This window comes from Leiobunum rupestre, chromosome 2 (assembly GCF_980474605.1).
Source record: "Leiobunum rupestre chromosome 2, qqLeiRupe1.1.hap1, whole genome shotgun sequence".
Classification (NCBI taxonomy): Eukaryota; Metazoa; Arthropoda; class Arachnida; order Opiliones; family Sclerosomatidae; genus Leiobunum; species Leiobunum rupestre.
The window spans coordinates 32,602,998-32,625,069 of record NC_143385.1 but is presented as its reverse complement, the minus strand read 5'-3'; the positions used below and the strand labels follow the sequence as shown (position 1 = coordinate 32,625,069).

The window sequence follows — 22,072 nt, the reverse complement described above, 5'->3', positions numbered from 1 at the left end:
AGAGGGTATTAAATTTGATAGCGTGAGGGTAAAAAATGTGTTAGCGCGGGTGTATAAAATGTGATAGCGAGAGGGTATAAAATGTGATAGCGAGAGGGTATAAAATTTGATAGCCCGAGGGTATTAAATTTGATAGGGCGACGGTCAAAACTATGATTGCGCGAGGGTTTAAAATTTGTTAGCGCGTTTGTATAAAATGTGATAGCGAGAGGGTATAAAATTTGATAGCGCGAGGGTCTAAAATGTGTTAGCGTGAGGGTATAAAATGTGTTAGCGCGGGTGTATAAAATGTGATTGCGAGACGGTATGAAATTTGATAGCTCGAGGGTATAAAATTTGATAGCTTGAGGGTCTAAAATGTGTTAGCGTGAGGGTATAAAATGTGTTAGCGCGGGTGTATAAAATGTGATATTGAGAGGGTATAAAATTTGATAGCGCTACGGTACTAAATTTGATAGGGCGAGGGTCAAAACTTTGATTGCGCGAGGGTATAAAATTTGATTGTGAGAGGGTATTAAATTTGATAAGGCGAGGGTCAAAACTTTGATTGCGCGAGGGTATAAAATTTGATAGCGTGAGGGTCTAAAATGTGTTAGCGCGGGTGTATAAAATGTGATAGCGAGAGGGTATAAAATTTGATAGCGCGAGGGTATTAAATTTGATAAGGCGAGGGTCAAAACTTTGATTGCGCGAGGGTATAAAATTTGATAGCGTGAGGGTCTAAAATGTGTTAGCGCGAGGGTATAAAATGTGTTAGCGCGGGTGTATAAAATGTGATAGCGAGACGGTATGAAATTTGATAGCTCGAGGGTATAAAATTTGATAGCGTGAGGGTCTAAAATGTGTTAGCGTGAGGTTATAAAATGTGTTAGCGCGGGTGTATAAAATGTGATAGCGAGAGGGTATAAAATTTGATAGCGCTACGGTACTAAATTTGAGGGGCGGGGGTCAAAACTTTGATTGCGCGAGGGTATAAAATTTGATTGCGCGAGGGTATAAAATTTGATAGTGAGAGGGTATTAAATTTGATAGCGTGAGGGTAAAAAATGTGTTAGCGCGGGTGTATAAAATGTGATAGCGAGAGGGTATAAAATTTGATAGCCCGAGGGTATTAAATTTGATAGGGCGACGGTCAAAACTATGATAGCGCGAGGGTTTAAAATGTGTTAGCGCGGTTGTATAAAATGTGATAGCGAGAGGGTATAAAATTTGATAGCGTGAGGGTATAAAATGTGTTAGCGCGGGTGTATAAAATGTGATAGCGAGAGGGTATGAAATTTGATAGCGCGAGGGTCTAAAATGTGTTAGCGTGAGGGTATAAAAGGTGTTAGCGCGGTTGTATAAAATGTGTTAGCGAGAGGGTATGAAATTTGATAGCCCGAGGGTATTAAATTTGATAGGGCGAGGGTCAAAACTATGATTGCGCGAGGGTTTAAAATGTGTAAGCGCGGTTGTATAAAATGTGATAGCGAGAGGGTATGAAATTTGATAGCGCGAGGGTCTAAAATGTGTTAGCGTTAGGGTATAAAATGTGTTAGCGCGGTTGTATAAAATATGATAGCGAGAGGGTATGAAATTTGATAGCGCGAGGGTATTGAATTTTATAGGGCGACGGTCAAAACTTTGATTGCGCGAGGGAATAAAATTTGATAGCGCAAGTGTCTAAAATGTGTTAGCGTGAGGGTATAAAATTTGTTAGCGTGAGGGTATAAAATGTGTTAGCGCGGTTGTATAAAATGTGATAGCGAGAGGGTATGAAATTTGATAGCGCGAGGGTCAAAAATGTGTTAGCGTGAGGGTATAAAATGTGTTAGCGAGGGTGTATAAAATGTGATAGCGAGAGGGTTCGAAATTTGATAGCGCGAGGGTCTAAAATGTGTTAGCGTGAGGGTCTAAAATGTGTTAGCGTGAGGTTATAAAATGTGTTAGCGCGGGTGTATAAAATGTGATAGCGAGAGGGTATAAAATTTGATAGCGCGAGGGTCAAAACTTTGATTGCGCGAGGTGATAAAATTTGATAGCGAGAGGGTCTATCAATTTAATAGCGCGAGGGTCAAACCTTTGTTAGCGTGAGGGTAATGTAATACGAATATCTGAAAATTTAAAGACTTAATTACGTCGGAAAATCAAACATTTTACAGTAAAGTCTGATCTAGGGGGGGGGGGGCAACGGAGCAACCACCATCTATGGGCAGTTTCACCGTTTCGCTTCCTCCGGCGCCCACAACCATATATACGTACTCGATGAGATAATTAATTTTAGTTCTTACGAACTAAAAATCAGTTATCCATTTATAATGTCATACAATGTACATGTAAATCATAATTAAATATAACCCGGTAACTAATTAAACGGATTTGTTGTTAGAATTCAGGGGCTTAATAGAGGTTTTCATAAAATTATCATCAATTTCAAGTATAGAGTTTTCAAGACACAATTTTATGGCCAAACTTTAAGTCAAGTGTGAGAATATATACCGTTCTCAATATATTTAAGATATTTCTTAAATATTTCCGATATTTATCAAGATATTTTTGATATTTCTCAAATATTTCCGATATTTATCAAGATATTGTTGATATTTCTCAAATATTTCCGATATTTATCAAGATATTGTTGATATTTCTCAAATATTTCCGATATTTATCAAGATATTGTTGATATTTCTCAAATATTTCCGATATTTATCAAGATATTGCTGATACTTCTCAATTATTTCCGATATTTATCAAGATATTATTGATATTTCTCAAATATTCCTTATATTTTCCATAAAACTAATTTACCAGAAATATTTGTTTGTATTCAGCGCTACTTGTACACCATGGCAATTAACCTAAGCCACACCCACGACCAGCCTATTTGCAAAATAGATTATATCGGGTTGCTGTAGTGTCCGTTTCTCGAGCTTGCAGTATTGGGAACGAAGTGCAGGTGGCCGAAAATGGTGATGGAGGAATAGTTTGATTCGTACTAAGTAAAACAATTGGTTTGGGATTATATGTGGATGAGAATCACATTTTTAAGAGTCATGGGCAGTAGTTTAAAAAATAGCGAACACCTAACGAAAGAAAATCAATATTTAAGGCTAATTTGCACATGTGAGTTATTCTATGGGAAGTCACCATGTGGCAAGAGATTTTTTAAAATTGTATACACAAATTTCTTTATATTCGAAACCAGCATTTCTGAATTGTGAGCATAAAATATTAAATAGTTTATTAAATACGACACTATAGCCCACAATGTGTCTATAAGCCTCGTTTTTGGCAATAAATATATAGGCCTAGTTGTCAGATTCACTTAAAATTACCTTATTTAAATCATGGATAGCCCTGTGAGTGACGTAGTGTAAACCTTATCAAGTTTCGAAGTTACATGTAGTTTTCGGAAAGCAACACATAATTTTCTTTAAATCGCCATTAGGGATGTAACTACATGGAAAAAAATCACAATCATACTTTACTTCAAAATCTGTCTACAAGCTCTAAAAGGTCCTTTTTTAGTATTAATTCCAAAACAAGGTAATTAATATCGATAATTTTTGAAAACCTTCCTGTAAGTATTGAATCGAGTACGAACTAGGAGCAACAAACCCAAGGAGACACAGCTAGCCTTTAAACACGCTAACGCAGTGATGTGTAAAAATTTCATTTGAACGTAATACGGGCGCGGGGGAAAACAATTTCAGTATTTTCCCCTTCCGACGGCAGCAGGCACTAAAGCATTTAACCAAGGAAAACTGTACGCAAGAAAATGTATGACTTTTGACGGGTTGCGTACTCCTTGTGTGGGGTGCTGTGTTTGTTGCTCCTAGAGTATGAAGGAGGGGGGATTAGATATCATGACACAGTGGCGCGAGTGTGCTCATAATTTAAGTTTGTGCGAAAAGAGAACCTAAAATGGTTTTTCGTTCATATCTTGTTGCGTGTATTTAGCCTTTACCACTCCTGTACAAGCTGTACAAATGTAATATTAAGAGCTAGCACAATTTTTAATATTCTGAAATGAAAACAATTTTTTGGAAATAAGCCATAGACAATGATCGACTTTAATAATTTCAATTATTTAATGTCGAATCCTACAAATTGTGCTGTTTCTTGATGATATCTGCCCCTTTCTCGGCGATCATCAGAGTCGGAGCGTTCGTGTTCCCAGATGTCACCACCGGCATCACCGAAGCGTCGATCACCCTCAGGCCTTCCACTCCGAGTACTCTGTGAATAAATGTTATGTCACTGTAATTCTTTAGCAAGCGTGAAATCTCGTCTTCTTATCCCTCTATTGGGAAAAACTGCGACTGCGCAAGTGCGAAGGTACCGCAATTAGCGGCCATGTTTACAAATTAGCAGAAGCTAATTCTAATCTTTAAATATGGACTCTCTTTGTGATACCTTTGCACATTCGTAAAGTGTAACGTTTTTGGGGAACCGAAACATCACTGAATTAATTAGTCCAAGGTCGAATCCTGGTGTAAGGATTATTAGTAAAGGTAATTTTGAGCATTCAAAGAATTCAATGTAATTTATTGAAATAATAAAGTGTGGAACAAGAAGCGTGCCAATAAAAAACTATACTGTCTATTAAATTTGATGCTTCAATTTTTACTCTGTTTCAAAGGTTAAAATTTAACTTTATTTAGAGGTCCCTCTTGAACCAATAAAAGGTACATATTGGGTTGTATAAAGTTGAAAGCTAACCAGCATTAAATGTCACTAGATGATTTTGGGTTAAGGTGGTGCTTTGGTTATTAGCCTATTTGATCATTTTTATCATAATTATGGTTTAATTTATAACCTTTTTTACACAGAGTGTAGGGCAACTTTATTCTGAGAAGTGGCAACGTTCCATTCAATCAGGGAACGTCTTCTTTAGAAAAAGCCGTAATACGTTCTTTTTTTTTTAACTAATTGCTCATTTTATGTATCTCAGATTTTATTTTTATAAAGTGATTGTAATTCCATTGTAAGTGCTTTGTAAAGATAAAATTACCCACAATATGATAAAATATCGTTCAACGATAAAGCCAAAGAGTGATTCTTTGATTGTTCAAATGCCTTACTTGAGGTCGGGATCCACAACGGTAGTATCGTCTTCCTTGGCTCCCATTCTGCAGGTACAACAGCTGTGGTATCCAGGTGCAGTCAACGTCTTAGCCACGCAAGCCAGGTACTCCTTGCTGTAGAGTTCAATGCCTTCGCAACCTACTAATGGTTCCGCAATTGGTTTCGAACCAACTCTTTGCAAAGGGGGAGAGTTGATCATCTCTAAGGCGAACTGCAGACCTGCCACCGAAATAAAACGAATTGTCTTAGAATAAGAAATTGCCATTAGTACTAATACCGTAAGTATTTAATTGTGGCACTTCCTATTCTTCATATATATCTAATATATTTCGTTTTTTGTACGTAACGTATTCTTAAACGATATTGAATTCGACATCATGGCAGCCCCAGGAAGGTTGGAGCCCATATCATATTGATACCACTTGATTTCCTCCATCATGCTGACATGAATTTCTTAATATACACCCATGATTATAGATCTGGCTATACCCTTCACGGCATAGCCTGTCGCAGGGGCGGTGCTTTACGCTGCGCCGAAAGGCATTGTTGCGGAGTAGAAATGAAGACACCTGTATGGGGAGAGTCGCTCCCTAATTGACCCGAAAATAGCCAATGACAACTAGGTCTAGCTGTGCTACAGAGCGCCGATGATGGCATTTGTAGACCGTTTCCTGATTGGCCATTCTCGGAATAATTGGAGAGCGGCATTTAAAGCTAGGTGGTCTAATTTCATCGGTGAATGTGAATACAATCATGCTGCTAGCTAGCTGATAGTGTACTATATTTACAGGGATATTTTCTCGAAAACGCCTCACTTAACGGTGATTTTATTTGGGTGATGACGTATCGTGAATAGTTCTCAATAAGGCATTTACTAAGCTATAACCAAGAGCACATTACAGCTTCGGCCCTTATAACGTACCAGCAATCATGACGTCCAGGTCGTCCTGGACCTGAAAGAAAGGAAAGTCTATCGCCGGATGGTCCTTTGGGTTGGTCGATTTGATAAAGACAGTTCCTCTGGTTTTCGGATGCAGTTGTTGGACGTTCGCCGTATACACGTTTGCCAGTGCATAGGCGCCGTAATTAAGGTAGTACTAAAAAAACAAAACGAAAAGTTTAAATACGCGTTAGAAAGATCATACAAAAAGGCAATCGGATTTTTAATAGAGCTATTTGTAATTAAACAAACGGTTTTCTATAACATATTTTTTTGGGCCACGATAATAGATATTAGACTTAATTGAGTGCTGTAGACGTTTTAACGGGTACTTGACAGCGGTTTTAATAGTGTAGAATGAAGGTTTCTGGTTGACCCCAAAATATCTCAGTTAACAGATAGTATTTGAAAGTTTTGGAAGAAGGATAACATAAAAAACATTCTATTGCCGCTGAAAAATGCGTGGCAATCGTTTTCTGCTATTATTTCGGCCAATTTAAAAATCTGCAGAGGCCCCAGAATAGTTATTAGGTCGTTCGTGTCATCTAAAACCTTTTTGAAGCCCTTTCGTAGTCACCTGCTTGAACTGCTTCCCCTCTTAACAGATAATTCTAAAATCTCCGGAAAGCAGAAGCTTTTTTCTTTGAGAATAGACGCGAGTTCTCTGGTTTGCCCCTTCTAGAAGCAGTTTTTCTTCTACTTCCTCGGAACGCCAAGCTCTCTGTCGTAGGCCAAATAAAATAAAAACTCCACTTGTTAGGTTTACTATTTACCGGTTTACGTCGAAGATGTCGTGCGCCTTTTCGCAGCCAACCCTGCGTGCCAAATACAAGAACGCCAAGCCCTGCTAGTAATTCGACCTCGACATAGATTTATATTAAATTACCAATTATCTGGGTTACTGTTTGCCGAATTGAAATTAAGACCGCGAATACTTTTCATTTTTATTTATTGACAGTTTCAGAGTTATGAAATTGCAAAATATTTGGTCGCCCGAAAGTCGAAAAATTTATCAAGATATTTTTAAATCCTATGTGTGAACGTATCGTTTATAACGTAGTATCAGAATCATGTCACGCAACGTCACTTATGCTCTTTTCCATAGGGAAAAAAGTGCCTAAAATGGCAGCCATGGCCAAAGCTACGAAGTTATATTACTCAACATTGGCCGTTTTCGCTGTTGCTGAGAAATCAATGGCCCAGTAAACCGGTAAAACGATCGATAAAAACCGCGCCAAAAAATGCAGCGACGGCATTGCTTTGGGCAACATGATTGAAGGTGACCTACATGTACCCAAAACCACCATTTAAAAAATTACCCCACAATATTCACTCTTTCTTACAACAATTTTGGGCAGCCCTTCTCGTAATGTAGAACAACAACAACAAAGTGGTTAACACGTTCGCCTCGCAGCAGGAGAAGCAGAGTTAGATCCCAGCTTGTGGCACTGGGTGAAAATTCGGAACAACTCCTTCTGCGTTGAGTTTGAAATCTCTCTCCTCACTGGTTAAAGTGTTTTTCCTTTTCCATAAAAACCTGTTGAGGTTAGCGGTTACAGTAAGTGGAGGGAGCTGTTGGCTCGCGTGGGATGAAGGTCTTGACACCACCCTCCTACGCATTGTAACCCGGTTACCTGATTTGAAGGCAATAAAAGTCGCTTGATGCCTTAGGGCCTAAGGTGGTGCCTTGGGTATTAGCCTAGCTTATTTTTATTAACAACAACGAAATATTTTGGGACACTACTATTCTAGGCGTACCGAAATTAATATTTTTTTAGGATGTAGTCATGACCTACCATTACCAGGACTTATGGCTTAAGCTTCCTCTCCCGCCAAGAGACTTGAAACCATGGTGAAGCCACAGCTATTATAGCCTGTGGTTAGTTATAGAGAAGACAGCCCTAATCCGACATATAAAGGACCGCAGAATCTTTAGATATTTAAGAATCATGCGACTTAAGAATCCGGAAGAACTGCCCGAGTCACGTGATGAAAGGGAGCGCGACTTCCGTTCAAATTCTTCAAACGATTCCGTGAACCTTTAATTGAAGTATAAGGAACGTTTAACCAGACAAACATTTTGGTAGGGACCATCATCCTGGTTTCTTAATATTTCTAATATTATTTCCGAATTAAAAAATTACAATTTTTGATTAACCCTTTAGTTTTTGATTAAAACCATCTTAAACTTGACGACCCAACTGCAAACCACACATTTTGACAACTTTTAAACCCATTTTGTTCGAGAATGGCATAGTGCTCATAATAATTGGTAAAAACATCTTTGCTGCTCGAAGATAACAGGTTCAGAGCGCTAGACCCTTAATTATTTTATAAATAATAAATAAAATAGGCATTTTGTATGACTTTTTTTCCATCTTGCTCATAAATTTATTTGGTACCGTTTTAACAAATGTGTTTCTTCATTTTCATATTTCGCTGCTAATAAAAGATATTTAGAAGATTTCAGGTTGTTACTCGCCATTTGTTAAACACTATTTATTTGCTCCTTACTCGCTCAGTACAGCGCGATTCACAGGGAGTTATTACCCTATCAGGCGTCAGAAAACGTTTCTATTAACATGTCTGACTTTGACTCTCTTCGTAATGAATAAAATGTTTCTTTAGCCACAATAACAAGAAAAACCGAAGATATAATAATAATCAGTTAACCTCAACAAGTTTTTATGGAAGGGGAAACCGAAGAGCTTTGGGGAAACCCCTTAAATCAGTGGGGAGATAACTTGCAAAATCAACGCAGGAGTAGTTTCGAGTTTTCACCCAATGCCACAAGCTGGAATCGGACCCGACTCCTCTTGCTGCGAGGCGAAAGTGCTAACCAATCTAACCCCACCGTAATGAATAAAATGTTTCTTTAGCCACAATAACAAGAAAAATCGAAGATACATCTGAAAATGAAATTACTTTAGGTTTGAAGCCATTGAAAAGACTGAGAACTTGAGTGAAGGAAATTTCCAGATCATTGTAATCGCCGTCTCTAGATTCGTACTCGCTCTTAATGAAACCAACAGAACTCAAAAATACAGAAGTCAGAATTCCTGTCAATGGACCTGCAATTATTAATGATTTTAAATGATAAGTTTGAAATACTAAAGTATAACTTGATAGGGAGTTTTCCTGGCTACTTAGCCCACGAGTTCATCACGCTTAAAAAAAGTTACCTAATCGGGACTCACTTCACCCAAATCTGCACGGATAATAAAATTATATGTCACGTTTGCACCCTCCTGACAAATAGCTAAACAAATCATTAGTTACAACACAAATTCCAACACATTCACTTAAGTTTAACAGATCATAAAATGAACTGCCATGATTTAGTAAGCGTATAAATTATTAATTTTTATCAAAGAACCCAATTAAAATTTCACTCATGTGTGGAAGCCGTTTCATTTTATGATAATACTGAAAGTTGGGACCGACTACACTTTTTTAGGGTCCAAATTTTCCAGTGGTTTTCAAAATGGGCCCCAAAATTACTTTACACATAAGAGCCACAAGCAGTGTATACGCGCCCTTGAAAGATCTGGTCTCTTATCTAATCTGCTTCAAAGACTGAAGACGAGAGGACCATGCCGCCAATGTAAACTGTTGTGTAAATGTTAAGTGACTCTACAGAGGGCAGGGTATGCGTACTCGCGACTATTTGATTCTTATATATAGACTGGGTATCAGCCCTTGGGCTCACTCCTCATCTGACGACCGACTATGTAACATAGTGCATGATGTATCTCAATGTGATTATCTTTTAATAAATAGTTAAGTTTTAGAACAAGTCTCTTTATTGAATACACGACTAAACAGTAAACCAGTAGCAAGTACTTCTAAAAATATGGTCCCTTATAGTGCCTTGTTTTAACTATCGACTTCCAACTTATACAATATATATTAAGAGAGATGAAACACACAGATATTAGTGTTTTAAAGCTATGTTTTACATACACGTTCCACTTAGTCCTGATTGCAATGCATTTCCCACTTTGAGGCCGCTTGTAACGTTCACACTATAAAACAATCCACTGGCTAGAGCGTGTTCTTGGAAATTTTGACCAACAGGTAGGTCCGATTTCACTTCTATCTAAAATTAACAAAATATCGCATTCTAAGTAAACAATAGAGTATTGGTATCACAGAGAAAAGACAAATGCGATAAATGTACATTCAATTTATCCAGTAGCTCTCGAGGTCCAACTCCGGAAAGCTGCAGTAGCTGAGGACTGTTGATGGCTCCGGCGGAAATGATTACCTCTTTGGTGGCTGCAACGTACTCTGCTCGTCCATTGCGCAACACGAACACGCCTCGTGCAACATTGCCATCGTCAATGTCCACCTGCAATTGGTTTAATGACCACCCATCATAATTTGTCAAATCGTTCAGATTTGTTAATGCACATGTGGTGCTAATATTTAATGATATTTCAAACCAATATTATTAATAATTTACCATCCCTATGACACCAAGATATATGTGCAGTAATGAGGGTTGAAATGTAAATCGCAATAAATTACTCATTTAAAAAGGTTGATACATCCCATTCTACAAGCGAGTGTTCATCAGCTTTTTATTAACAAAACTTTAGTCCAGTCACACATTTTTAGTTAACTGACCACATTTTTGGTAATACTAGCTACCAGTCTCTCTACACGTTCCCGTTGGTCAATCAATTAAGCATCAACTACATTCCTAGAGCTATGTAATCAAATTCCATTTGAATTATATGTAATATTACAATACGCGTCGAATTACCAAGAACATATTCTGTTTTGTGCGTGGTACACTCTATACATTTGAGAAGAAAACTGTAAGAGTGAAAAACCTTTGTGGCTAACGTATTTTTGAGAATAACGAAATTGGATCGTTGGTAGATTGGTCTCAAGAATGCCTTTTCGCTGCTGCAACGGTAACCATTCCGTTCCGCCAATGGACTCAGCGAGAAACCTAAAATCAAAATGAAATTTATTAATGAACACATTTAAAGTATGTAAAAAGCGTGGCTGACTTGCTGTGACGTCACAGTACCATTATTCAATATAGTATTTTTCTCCAGCCGCTTATATCATGGATCCCCTTCTTTTTCTACCCACCCAGCACCCGACGTCCACGACGATTTTCTCCGGCCGCTTACGGAGGCTCCCCCTCTCTTTACCTACCCACCTAGCACCCGACGTCGGACAGCAAGTCGGACAGCAACAGATTTTTCTCCAGCCGCGTCGTACAGCGTCGGACAGCAATATTTCCGGCGACGGACAGCAAGTTTCCTTATCAACTTTCCACAGTGAGAGCTTCACTCGCTCCGTTTAATAATTTTATCACTAAAATACTTGTGACTTACCATAATCGCATAGCGGCTTACGTGCACCAAAAACAAGTTGAAGCAGCGCCAAAAACGAGGTTTTTGTGTAGTTATAAATTGTAATTATAAATAACAATAACATTTCCTGAAGTTTAATAAAAAAACACAATGTATCGTACATTTTCCATTGGCCTGGATCGCGCCCTTGCCTCCTCTAGAAGAAGGAATGGAAACGGCCGTCAACGCCTCGCCGTTAAGCGCTGCAGCTGCCGCGGCCTTGAAATTTATCTCCGAATACGGGTCTCGATTTTCCAGAAGTGAGTCAGTGACTCGGCCTGCAGCTGCAAGAGCTTTAGCATATAGTTGACGACCGAAGTTCCGCTGTTAAAGCTCTGGTAAATTTATGTCCGCCGGTATACGTTACGTAGCTCTTCTGTAGCTGCAGTATCTCTTGCATGTAAAAGACCTTGATGGCTTGTAAACAGTAAGCTGTATTGATTTCTTACACGTATATTAAAATGATACTCATCGTAAATATCAACTATTTGGGGGGGCATGGCCGCATTCCCCCCCCCCTGGAGCCGCCCCTGTGTTTAAGTGACTCAACACAGAAGGAATGCTTTAATAGGAGGCTCTACTATGACCTTTTGTATATTTTCCCTCTAGCTTTAAAGCCTTCTACTGACACTCCCGAATTTCTGTAACCATTTCTTTGCCAATGCCCTCTAGGTACTTTTTAAAGCAACGTCAAAGCTAGAGTGGCTACTCCTGCTGGTTTAGCTGATTATATTTCTAGAACAGTATCGACACCACTGACTAGCTAGGGCCTAACAGTTTGAACCCCTGGTCAGAGTCTATTCACTGCTGCAAAGCACCAAATATTGAGTTGCTAGTTATTGCTATAGAAATAAATAGCTGGCACCATGTTTTATTAAAAGTAAAGTACGAAAAAAAGATTAACTTTGTAAAAATTTGCGGGCGTGGAGACAGCCATGTGTAGCTAGTGTAACGGTGCGCGCATTGATGCTAGTGATATCTTTCTCCAAGAGTTTATAGCATATGTACAATATTTTCCAAAAACTAACAGGATTCGCGTGGCAAAAAATATTTTATTTTACCTTTTAAACCATAATGGCAGTAAAACACCGTTTTCAGAAAACATGTGGGGGGAACTTTGAGTTATGTCGGTTGTATAATTTCTTTGGCGTGATTTTTAGCGCTGGCTTAACCTGTCTAATAAAGATATTTTTTCACTCGTACGCTGCCGAGGCATGGCCGTATAACCATTCTAATTTCCAGGTATCAATTCCCCATGAATAACTGTAATTAACTAATAAGTAAAACTTCACCTTTTTGTGTTTCGCCATTGATATCCCGCGTAGGTGCACCGAGGTATCTCGCAGCTTCCAAAATCGCCGCATCCAATTCTGTTTTATAAGTACTGAATTCCACGGTCTGTTCTCCAGTGGTTCCGTGATAGCCTGTAAGCCATACATAATGTTATATTATCCATGACCAACAAGTACAACGCGAAAATATTGAGGGTAGCTGAAGTTCTACCCAAATCAACGTCCTTTATCCTGTTGCCTTCGACCTTTTTGAAATACGGCAACACGTCCTTGTACGACCAGTTAGTGGCGCCCATTTCCTCCCAGAGATTGAAGTCTTCCTGGTTGCCTCGAATGTAGAGCAGACCATTGATGCTACTGGTTCCACCGACTACTTTCCCTCTTGGGTATGGTGGTTGCTGAAATGACAAAATTTTTATTTAAAATATGATTTAATTGTTGTTTAAAGATCCACAGAATCATTGGCAAATTTAAGGTAGCTCCCTATTTTTTATCTTCAACAATCACTTGATTACGAAGAAAAACCGTCAGTAATCAAACGATTCTTTGGCCATTTAATTGTACATACTGCATTGACAGTTCCTTGGCAGGCTATCGGTTGAGGTTCCATTTTGTAGTTCCATGACAGAAAAGGATCAGAGTATGTGATGGGAATCGCCAAAGGAATCTGTGTGTACTTGGGTGGATCTCCTCCGGCTTCGATGAGGCAAACGGACACTGATGGATTCTCCGATAAGCGGTTCGCCAGAAGAGATCCTGCTGTGCCCGCACCAACTGTTAAAAACCGAGTTTAATGAATAAAATTAGTCCAAAAGATGATTAAAATGACGCGAAACTTATTTGTTAAAAAAAAATGACGGAGAGATAAAATATGTATAAAAAACTCTCTGATTATTGATCACTTAAGAACAAAACAAGTTGGCAACCCAAAATATACCTCTCCTCGGAAGAGTTGTCCCTAGTGGTAATAATTTCTCGAGACGTCCCATAAAGATTACTCCGCAATTCAGAGTTATTTGTTAAAAATATTAACCCATTTCTATCCCGCCCGGTATAAAATTTTAAATTTAATAAAAATAATTGAGACGAAACAACCGAGTATAATTTATTCAGAATAATATAAATTAAGTAGTTACAATAGCGAGTTAGACGTACTTAAACAATGCACAAATGAATGTAACCCTATTTACAGAACAAGTTCATCATTTAAATATAATACGAAGCAAATTTTAATGAAAGAAATATCTACAGAGGATATTTGTATTTTTCTCGCTTACGGCATACTTGCCGCATCTTTAACGCTCATTTTATTTCAACACTCGCCCTTGATGAAGATACCGTAGAATAGCTATATTTGACATCTGGTAGTGGACGACTCGTAGACTTCCTATTGACGTTGCAACTGGTGGGGTGGCGGAGTGGTTAGCACTTTCGCCTGGCAGCAAGAGGAGCCGGGTTCGACCCCAGCTTGTGGCACTGGGTGAAAACTCGTAACAACTCCTTCTGCGTTGAGTTTGCAAGTTCTCTCCTCACTGGTTTAAGGGGTTTTCCCTCGAGCTCTTTGGTTTCCCCTTCCATAAAAACTTGTTGAGGTTAACGGTAATAGTTAGTGTAGGGAGCTGTTGGCTCGATCGTGTGGCATGCAGGGCTTGCCACCACCCTCCTACGCATTGTAACCCAGCCACCTGAATTAAAGGCTTCAAAAGTCGCTTGATGACTTAGGCCTAAGGTGGTGCCTTGGGTATTAGTCTAGCTGATTGTTATTATTATTACATACCGCATGAAAAAGACCAATACCGTCAAATTTCCATTATCATATTATGACTCGCACACCCAGGAAGTCAATGACTGCATTAGGAATCGTAGATGTCCAAATATCCACACCATTAAAAAATGAATTAACAAGAAGCGAAAAACTTAAAATTCACAAAGCACAGAAAGCCACTCGACTAAACGACAGATCGTATATCAATAAATGACCGTAGACGGAATAGTTAGGGCTCTTTATAAATAAATCAAACGAACCCGATTGATGAACTGCATTAAATATCTTAATCAGTCGAGAAAACGTTAAAAATAAAATAATGACGACCCAGATAAAAACTCCGACCACTATGTAAACAACTCGATATTTTCTTCATAAATGAACCATTACCCTTGAAAACTAATATGTTAAAACACAATAGATTAAAAAAGACTAAAAAAACGAAATAAATTACAAAAAACCAACGGGTTCTACCCGTTAACCATTTCATCTGCTGACTGCGCTTAAGCAAGATTTGACCTTTAAATTTTCGTAGGTAAAATATTTAGACTTTAACAAGTTGACCAAAATTAAAAAAACAAAGTTCAATAAACAATATATACAGATATTGTATTAATCCGTTTAGTAAAAAACCCGCCTTATCATAATGGTTCCTTTACTTTAAAATTGCCCTAAGGAAGTCAATGGCTCGGCGGTGAACTATCCGCATTGTAACAATGTGACCCGAGTTCAATTCCTGGTCACGATCAAATCTTACATTAAAATACTAAAATATTTAATTAAATATAAGATTAATATAATTTATAAATATTTAATTAAATATAAGATTAATATAATTTATAAATATCTAATTAAATATAAGATTAATATAATTTATAAATATTTAATTAAATATAAGATTAATATAATTTATAAATATTTAATTAAATATAAGATTAATATAATTTATAAATATTTAATTAAATATAAGATTACTATAATTTATAAATATTTAATTAAATATAAGATTAATATAATTTATAAATATTTAATTAAATAAAAGATTAATATAATTAATCAATATTTAATTAAATATAAGATTAATATAATTAATCAATATTTAATTAAATATAAGATTAATATAATTAATCAATATTTAATTAAATATAAGATTAATATAATTTATAAATTTTTAATTAAATATAAGATTAATATAATTTATAAATATTTAATTAAATATTAGACTTATATAATTTATCAATATTTAATTAAATATAAGATTAATATAATTTATAAATTTTTAATTAAATATAAGATTAATATAATTTCTAAATATTTAATTAAATATAAGATTAATATAATATATTAAAGTAAACCGATAGGTTTACTGTTTATTCTTCCTCGACTCCTGCCTTCTACAAGCCCCCCGTTCTACAACCCAATCTGTTCCGGATCGCCTGGCTTTGACCTATGCTGAAACTGTAAGTCCCAAAATTCGACTGAGATCCTTTTTTAACATGCATTTCTTGTTATTTTTATATCTCTAAAACTATTGGTCCTAGGCGAAATATAAAACCACCACTGGATTCCTGACGTCGGAAACATGTGCCTTTTACATGTTTCGATATAATGAGGTTTTTTTTAAGTGCTTAATCATTAGTTTAAAGAAATGCGATTTTTTCGGCGACACTCTTAACAAATTCCCGTTTCGTGGTACTGGCTACTTGGGGAGCGACAACGGGGGAGACAGTCGATTCACAGAGAAGGGAGAGAGAGAATACGAGACGGGAAAGGCGTCGGGGCATAGCGGAGTGAACCAGGAAACCAAAATAAAAAGAGTGAAATTTCATATTTTTAACAATAGTTTTGGAAATACTACCGAAATTAAATACTATTCTAAATAACTATAAGTGAAAAATACAGCAATTCCAAAATTCTTAGTAATTTTTTGTAAAGAGATGGCGTTGGGACTCGGGAGCCCAAAATGAATTAAAATGACAAGATAATGAACTCGAGGAATTTAAGTAGTATTATTAGCGGAATTTGAGTAATATTATTAGCGGAATTTAAGTAATATTATTAGAGGAATTTAAGTAATATTATTAGAGGAATTTAAGTAATATAAATTATTTGATATAAAAAGTAGCGAAAATGTTCAAACTGAAAGTAAAATTAAAATGAAAAAATGAATAAGAGCTATATGCGGAAGCGAGATTCGAACTCACGCCTGTTAGCTTTAAGCGTGCGTCCTTAACCATTTACCGGCCTCTTCGCTGTGAGAATAGTTAAAAAACCAAAATGCGTATATATAAAAGCGTCCCAGTCTTAATGATTAATTGAGAACGAAATAGCCAGAAATAACAAAATTACAATTACATACAGGTCAAATCGCTAATTATTTTATTGCACAAACTCAATTTGCAACTAGATTTTGTATTATTTATGAATTTTCTTTAAAATTGACTAGAAATTAAACCCGTTTTGCCTGAATGATCGTATTTTCTCGACGTCGTTCGGCCATATTTTTTATATTTCATTTCTAGCGGGGAAGGCGAAAAACGCATGCGCCCACTGGTGAAACGAATATACTTCAACCTGTGTTGCCACGTCAATTGGCCGTATGTTGTATAGCGCTCTTGATGATTTACATAACGCAGACTAAGAGGAATTTCCACCGCTGGCTACGTTTTTTCGCGTTCCCAATCATACCCGATCACACACACATACCCACCCACACACATGGACGACACTAAAGTGCACGATTCATAAAAATCTAGTAACGTCGTTTTTTTAGTTTCAGTTTTGTCCGTCCTTGCATATACGCTTAGCTGTCGCTTCATTTTAATGAAATAATTAGTTTTAAATTCGGTTATTCGCTTAACTTTCGTTTTACTTCATTAAAAGGATACCCCAGTTCAACTAAACAAGGTAATAAAATTTAAGCCAAGTAAAAACACTAAATACGCTTCCAATTCCAAACTAAAATACTTCGTTAAGTCTTAGCTGTTCTAAACAGTGTTTCCATATGAAACCAATTTGGTTTCACCTAAATAAATATTATTACGTTCCATTTAATCTTTTTTCTCCTTCTGAAAAAGGGACATACATTATACAAAAACCAGTTCTTCGAACTGAAAAAATAGTGTTTATTCTTGTAAGTGTTACGGCTAAGAAGGGACAGACATTAAAATAAATTTAGAAATAATGTACGCAAAGTTTATCCAGAATAAACTCTACAAATGTTAAGAGATTAAATACAAAATTAAAGAGTGGAAAAATAACTATGACGTGCGATTCGAATCGCTCTTCATAATTATTTTTCCACTCTTTAATTTTGTATTTAATCTCTTAACATTTGTAGAGTTTATTCTGGATAAACTTTGCGTACATTTTTTTGTTATGATGTTTCGTAAAAACATTAATTCTAAATTTATTTAATGTCTGTCCCTTCTTAGCCGTAACACTTACAAGAATAAACACTATTTTTTCAGTTCGAAGAACTGGTTTTTGTATAATAAATATTTAATTAAATATAAGATTAATATAATTTATAAATATTTTATTAAATATAAGATTAATATAATTTATAAATATTTAATTAAATATAAGATTAATATAATTTATAAATATTTAATTTAATATAAGATTAATATAATTTATAAATATTTAATTAAATATAAGATTAATATAATTTATAAATATTTAATTTAATATAAGATTAATATAATTTATAAATATTTAATTAAATATAAGATTAATATAATTTTTTTTAAACTAAATAAATGCTATTTAAAGGCGGGAAAATATTACAATTTAAAATTTATAATAAAACTGGCACTATCTTCAATTATGACACCACTTTTTACAAAATCTGGGTATAACGATATGCTGTATTTTTTGTAGCATTCGCTTTGCATTGATATAAATTGCGTAATTCTTGTTAGAAAGTGTTGTTGGATCATTTTTAAACTATCTTCCGTACAATTATTCATTTTTTTATAAGAAAAATATATAGAAAGTTTTGAAATAGCTATCATAATTTTAGTTATTTTTGCCAATGGTTGTGGCTGGACATTAAAAGTCCAATAAGACAATTCATTTAAAACAAAGTTTTCATCATATTTACGGATTAAAATGTTGATCTTTTTAAAAAAACATAAAACTATTTTGCATTTTAAAAACATATGTTGAGTGTTACAGACATTATGCCCACAAAAGGGACATTCTGGTTTTACGTCATATAGTTTTGAAGCTAAACTTGGAGTCGTTACAAAACTAAACAGTAAACGCCATAAAATATTTAATCTCTCATGGTAGGAAAAAGAGCTATTCCATATTATTTTTGAGTCCACCACAACATTATCGATGTCTTCATCTGGCTCTTTTAAAATGTTAAAGGGTTTTTGTTTGTAATCTAAAGGCACTGGATTATTGAGCGACTGTAATTTAAAGTTTTCAATTTTTGTTATCGGTTCGGAATGATTTTCACGTAGTTTCAAGTTTAAGTGAAAATTTATGCTCACGGATATACCAATGTTAATTTTGGCAAAGAATTCTGATGGGAATTCGCGAACTAAATCGGCGATAATCATTAGGGTCTGACGCGACATAGCTCTCGTGGTTGCTGCACTAAGTCTTCTCCCTTCTTCAACGACATTGAATCTGTGGCTTGCAGGATCGTATATGTCCCGAAAGTCTCGGAACCCTTCAGATTTCCATTTAGGATGGTATAACGGGGGGCTTAGGAATGGGCACTTCCATATTGGAAAATGTAGAAGGCTTGACTGATTTGTTGGCTTGATAAGCTGAATTGGTAACGACTTCCAGTAGGTAAAAAGGTTTTGATAATATTTTGGAAGATGATTTAGTAAGAGATCGTAGTCTGCGTAACTAAAAACCATAAACTCCATATTCATGTTATTTGTCGACAAGATGTAGTACCGCAAAAAGGCAAGTTCTACACTGTGTCCAATGCCTTCTAGCGATTTTTTTAGCTTGGTAAAAGCAAATTTTTTCCAAAGCCACCCTCAGAAGTTTTTAGTGTTGCAATCTTAGCCGTACACCAGTGTTTATTTTCACCGGACCAGATAACTTCCAGGCACTGTTTTTGAAGTAATTTTGAGAGTTCGATTGGGATTTCTATGTGAGGTAAAATGTAATTATATTTGCTTTGGATTGCGTAACAGATTTGCGATCGACCTTTGAATGACAGGTGAGGTGCTACCAGTTTGATATTTTCCAGTGACGTCGATATGGCTTTCACAGTTTTCTCTGAGTGTTCATTCCACCAGTTAGAGTTTAACGCGTATACGATGCCCAAGATTTTTATCTTCGTACTACTCCAAAAAAGACCCAATGGAGCGTCTTTTCGGCCCTTCCACGAACCGAGCCAAAGCCCGCTACTTTTCTCGAGGTTAAAACGGGCGCCGCTAGCTTTTCCATATTGAACGCATTCTTCTTTAATGATTCTGAAGCCGTCGTCTGATGTGACGAAACTGTTAGTATCGTCTGCAAATGCTGACACGGATAGAGAACTTGATAGGAAAGGTAAATTAACAGAGTACGCTTTCATTTTATTTCTTTGGTGACATAAAAAGGGTTCCAGAGAAAGATTGAAAAGATAGGAGGACAACGGGTCCCCCTGTCTTATGCCCTTTAGAATTTTAAACTTTGAAGTAATTATATTGTTGAGTTTAACGCTCACTTCCGCTGATAAATAGGTTGCCTTGATAAAATTGGTAATGAGTGATCCGACGCCTACATGTTCTAATATTTTAAATAAGTAATTATGATTCACTCGGTCGAATGCTTTGACTTGGTCCAGGGAAACTATAGCCAGAGGATCGTTGTGTTGTTCAAAATATTGTACTGTATCGCGCACTATAGTTAAGTTTGAGCTAATAGTACGGCCTGGAATACTTGAAGTTTGGTCTTCATTGATAATATTACTTATTACTTTTTTAATCCGATTTGCCAAGACCTTTGCTAAAATTTTGTAGTCCGCGTTCAACAACGATATTGGACGCCAATTTTGGAGTAGTTTGGGATCACCTTTCTTGAATATTAAAATAATAATTGCAGTGGAAAAGGAGCTTTGAATCAAGTTAAAAGATATGATCGATTCAAACAAACGAAAAAGTACGTCACCAATTTTCGGCCAAAAATGTTTGTAAAATTCGTTCGACAGGCCGTCTCGGCCTGGCGACTTGCGCTTCGGCAGTTTTTTAATTACTTCATCGAATTCTTTCTTGTTTAGGTCAACTTCGCAACTCTTCCGCTCCTCTTCGGTAAGTTTTGGTAGGATTTCGTGATAGTTATTACTTTGGTCGACCGGCTCGTGACGAACAAGATTTTGGTAATAGCTGAGGACTTCAAGAATAGTGTCTTTCATGTTTTCTGTTTCTGCACCATCTTGTTTTTGGACCCTAGTAATTTTGTTTATTCCTTTGAAACTTTCCTCCAACAGGAGACGCTCCGAAGGGTATTTAGATGCAATTGAGAAATCAGCCTTCGCTCTGGTAAGTATACCTTCGGCCTTTTTGTTTTGTAGTTGTTCTAATTTATCTAGTAATAATTCTTTATCGTTTTCCAGACTGGATGTATCTTCGGATAGCTTGGTCTGAATCTGAGTAATTTCGTTAAACATTTTCTTTGTGGATCGGTAAGTATAGTCCTTACACAAATCTTTGAGTAAGCATTTAGTTTATACCCACCATTTTAATAATTCCTCAGTCTTTTTCGGAATTAGTTTCGTTCGTTCAAATGGTCCTATCTCCACCTCCGACTTCGGTCAGGTTTGGGCTGGATACTGAGCTTCGGCTCGGGCTAACGGAGAGGGTCCGTGCAAACTGGCCGCCTCGGCGGTTTGGGTAGCCTGCTGTGGGGCGGCGAGCCTCCGTATGAGGGCACGGCGGTCCTGTTTCCCGGCCTTTTGGGGTCACACCGGGATCTCCGGTGCCAGCTGTGCCAGGTTACTTGGGCTGCTGTGTGCTCGGTGTTCCCCTTTAGGAGCTCTCTCCAAAGGGTTTGACTCTTTACCTACGTATGTGGGGTGTCAGCTGGAGTTGCTACAGCATCCACTCTTTCTCCCACTGCTGTGTGCGAAGTGGGAATTGGTCCACCCGTTGCTGCACCTTCTGCTGGGTTAAGTGGCTTGCGTCAAAGGTGCGACCATCAGTAGTACGGTACTACTACCCATGCTGGATTTGTCGCCTGTCCGGGCTAGGTGGACGCTGGCGTAGGGCACTATGATAATAGGCCTCCGGTGGTATGGTCTCTGTTACTAGGTTGTTAAAACTCATATTAATTGTGGGAGAGCGTTTTAGACTGAAATTTTATATAAGGCACTGATTTAATTATTGATTGAACCTTTAATGAGAATAACAACTATAAAGATAAAAAAGGGGATGGTTGTCCATCGTCAATGCGAAGCGAGAGGAAGTGGCCATTCTCGTACGCGTTACAAAAACTCTCTGTCTTCTCTCCTTTCGAACAAGAGAAGGGTAAAAATGTTAGGGGGCTTATTGCCCCTTATTGCAAAATATGTCGAAATGCAGACCTGCAGTACGCCGGGCTATAAAATCTGACACACTTCGATTTCGCAGTCACAAAATCGCATTGATTGCGGACATCGAAAAGGCCTTTCTTCGGGTTGCGA

General features: G+C 36.9%; 1 protein-coding gene across 1 annotated transcript; it reads right to left on the bottom strand.

The window, feature by feature from the left end:
- Positions 1 to 4,082: 4,082 nt before the first annotated feature.
- Positions 4,083 to 19,325, bottom strand: LOC149957363 (glucose dehydrogenase [FAD, quinone]-like). Its single transcript, XM_090166991.1, has 11 exons — positions 18,947 to 19,325; positions 13,240 to 13,445; positions 12,883 to 13,069; positions 12,672 to 12,803; positions 10,846 to 10,967; positions 10,188 to 10,358; positions 9,971 to 10,106; positions 8,933 to 9,078; positions 5,990 to 6,164; positions 5,064 to 5,286; positions 4,083 to 4,218 (listed from the first exon to the last, which is right to left on the bottom strand). The coding sequence occupies exons 1-11, from the start codon at positions 19,323 to 19,325 to the stop codon at positions 4,083 to 4,085; spliced, it is 2,013 nt and encodes a 670-aa protein (XP_090023117.1).
- Positions 19,326 to 22,072: the final 2,747 nt, after the last annotated feature.

What these genes read in the sequence shown, in the direction of transcription:
- LOC149957363 (XM_090166991.1), bottom strand. Translation starts at nt 19,325, where the DNA reads ATGGAGTTTATGGTTTTTAGTTACGCAGACTACGATCTCTTACTAAAT. An exon ending in AAAATACGTTAGCCACAAAG is followed by an intron (nt 10,359 to 10,845) that starts GTTTTTCACTCT and finishes AACCAATTGCAG; the next exon opens with GTGGACATTGACGATGGCAA. An exon ending in ATCAGGACTAAGTGGAACGT is followed by an intron (nt 9,079 to 9,970) that starts GTATGTAAAACA and finishes TAATAATTGCAG; the next exon opens with GTCCATTGACAGGAATTCTG.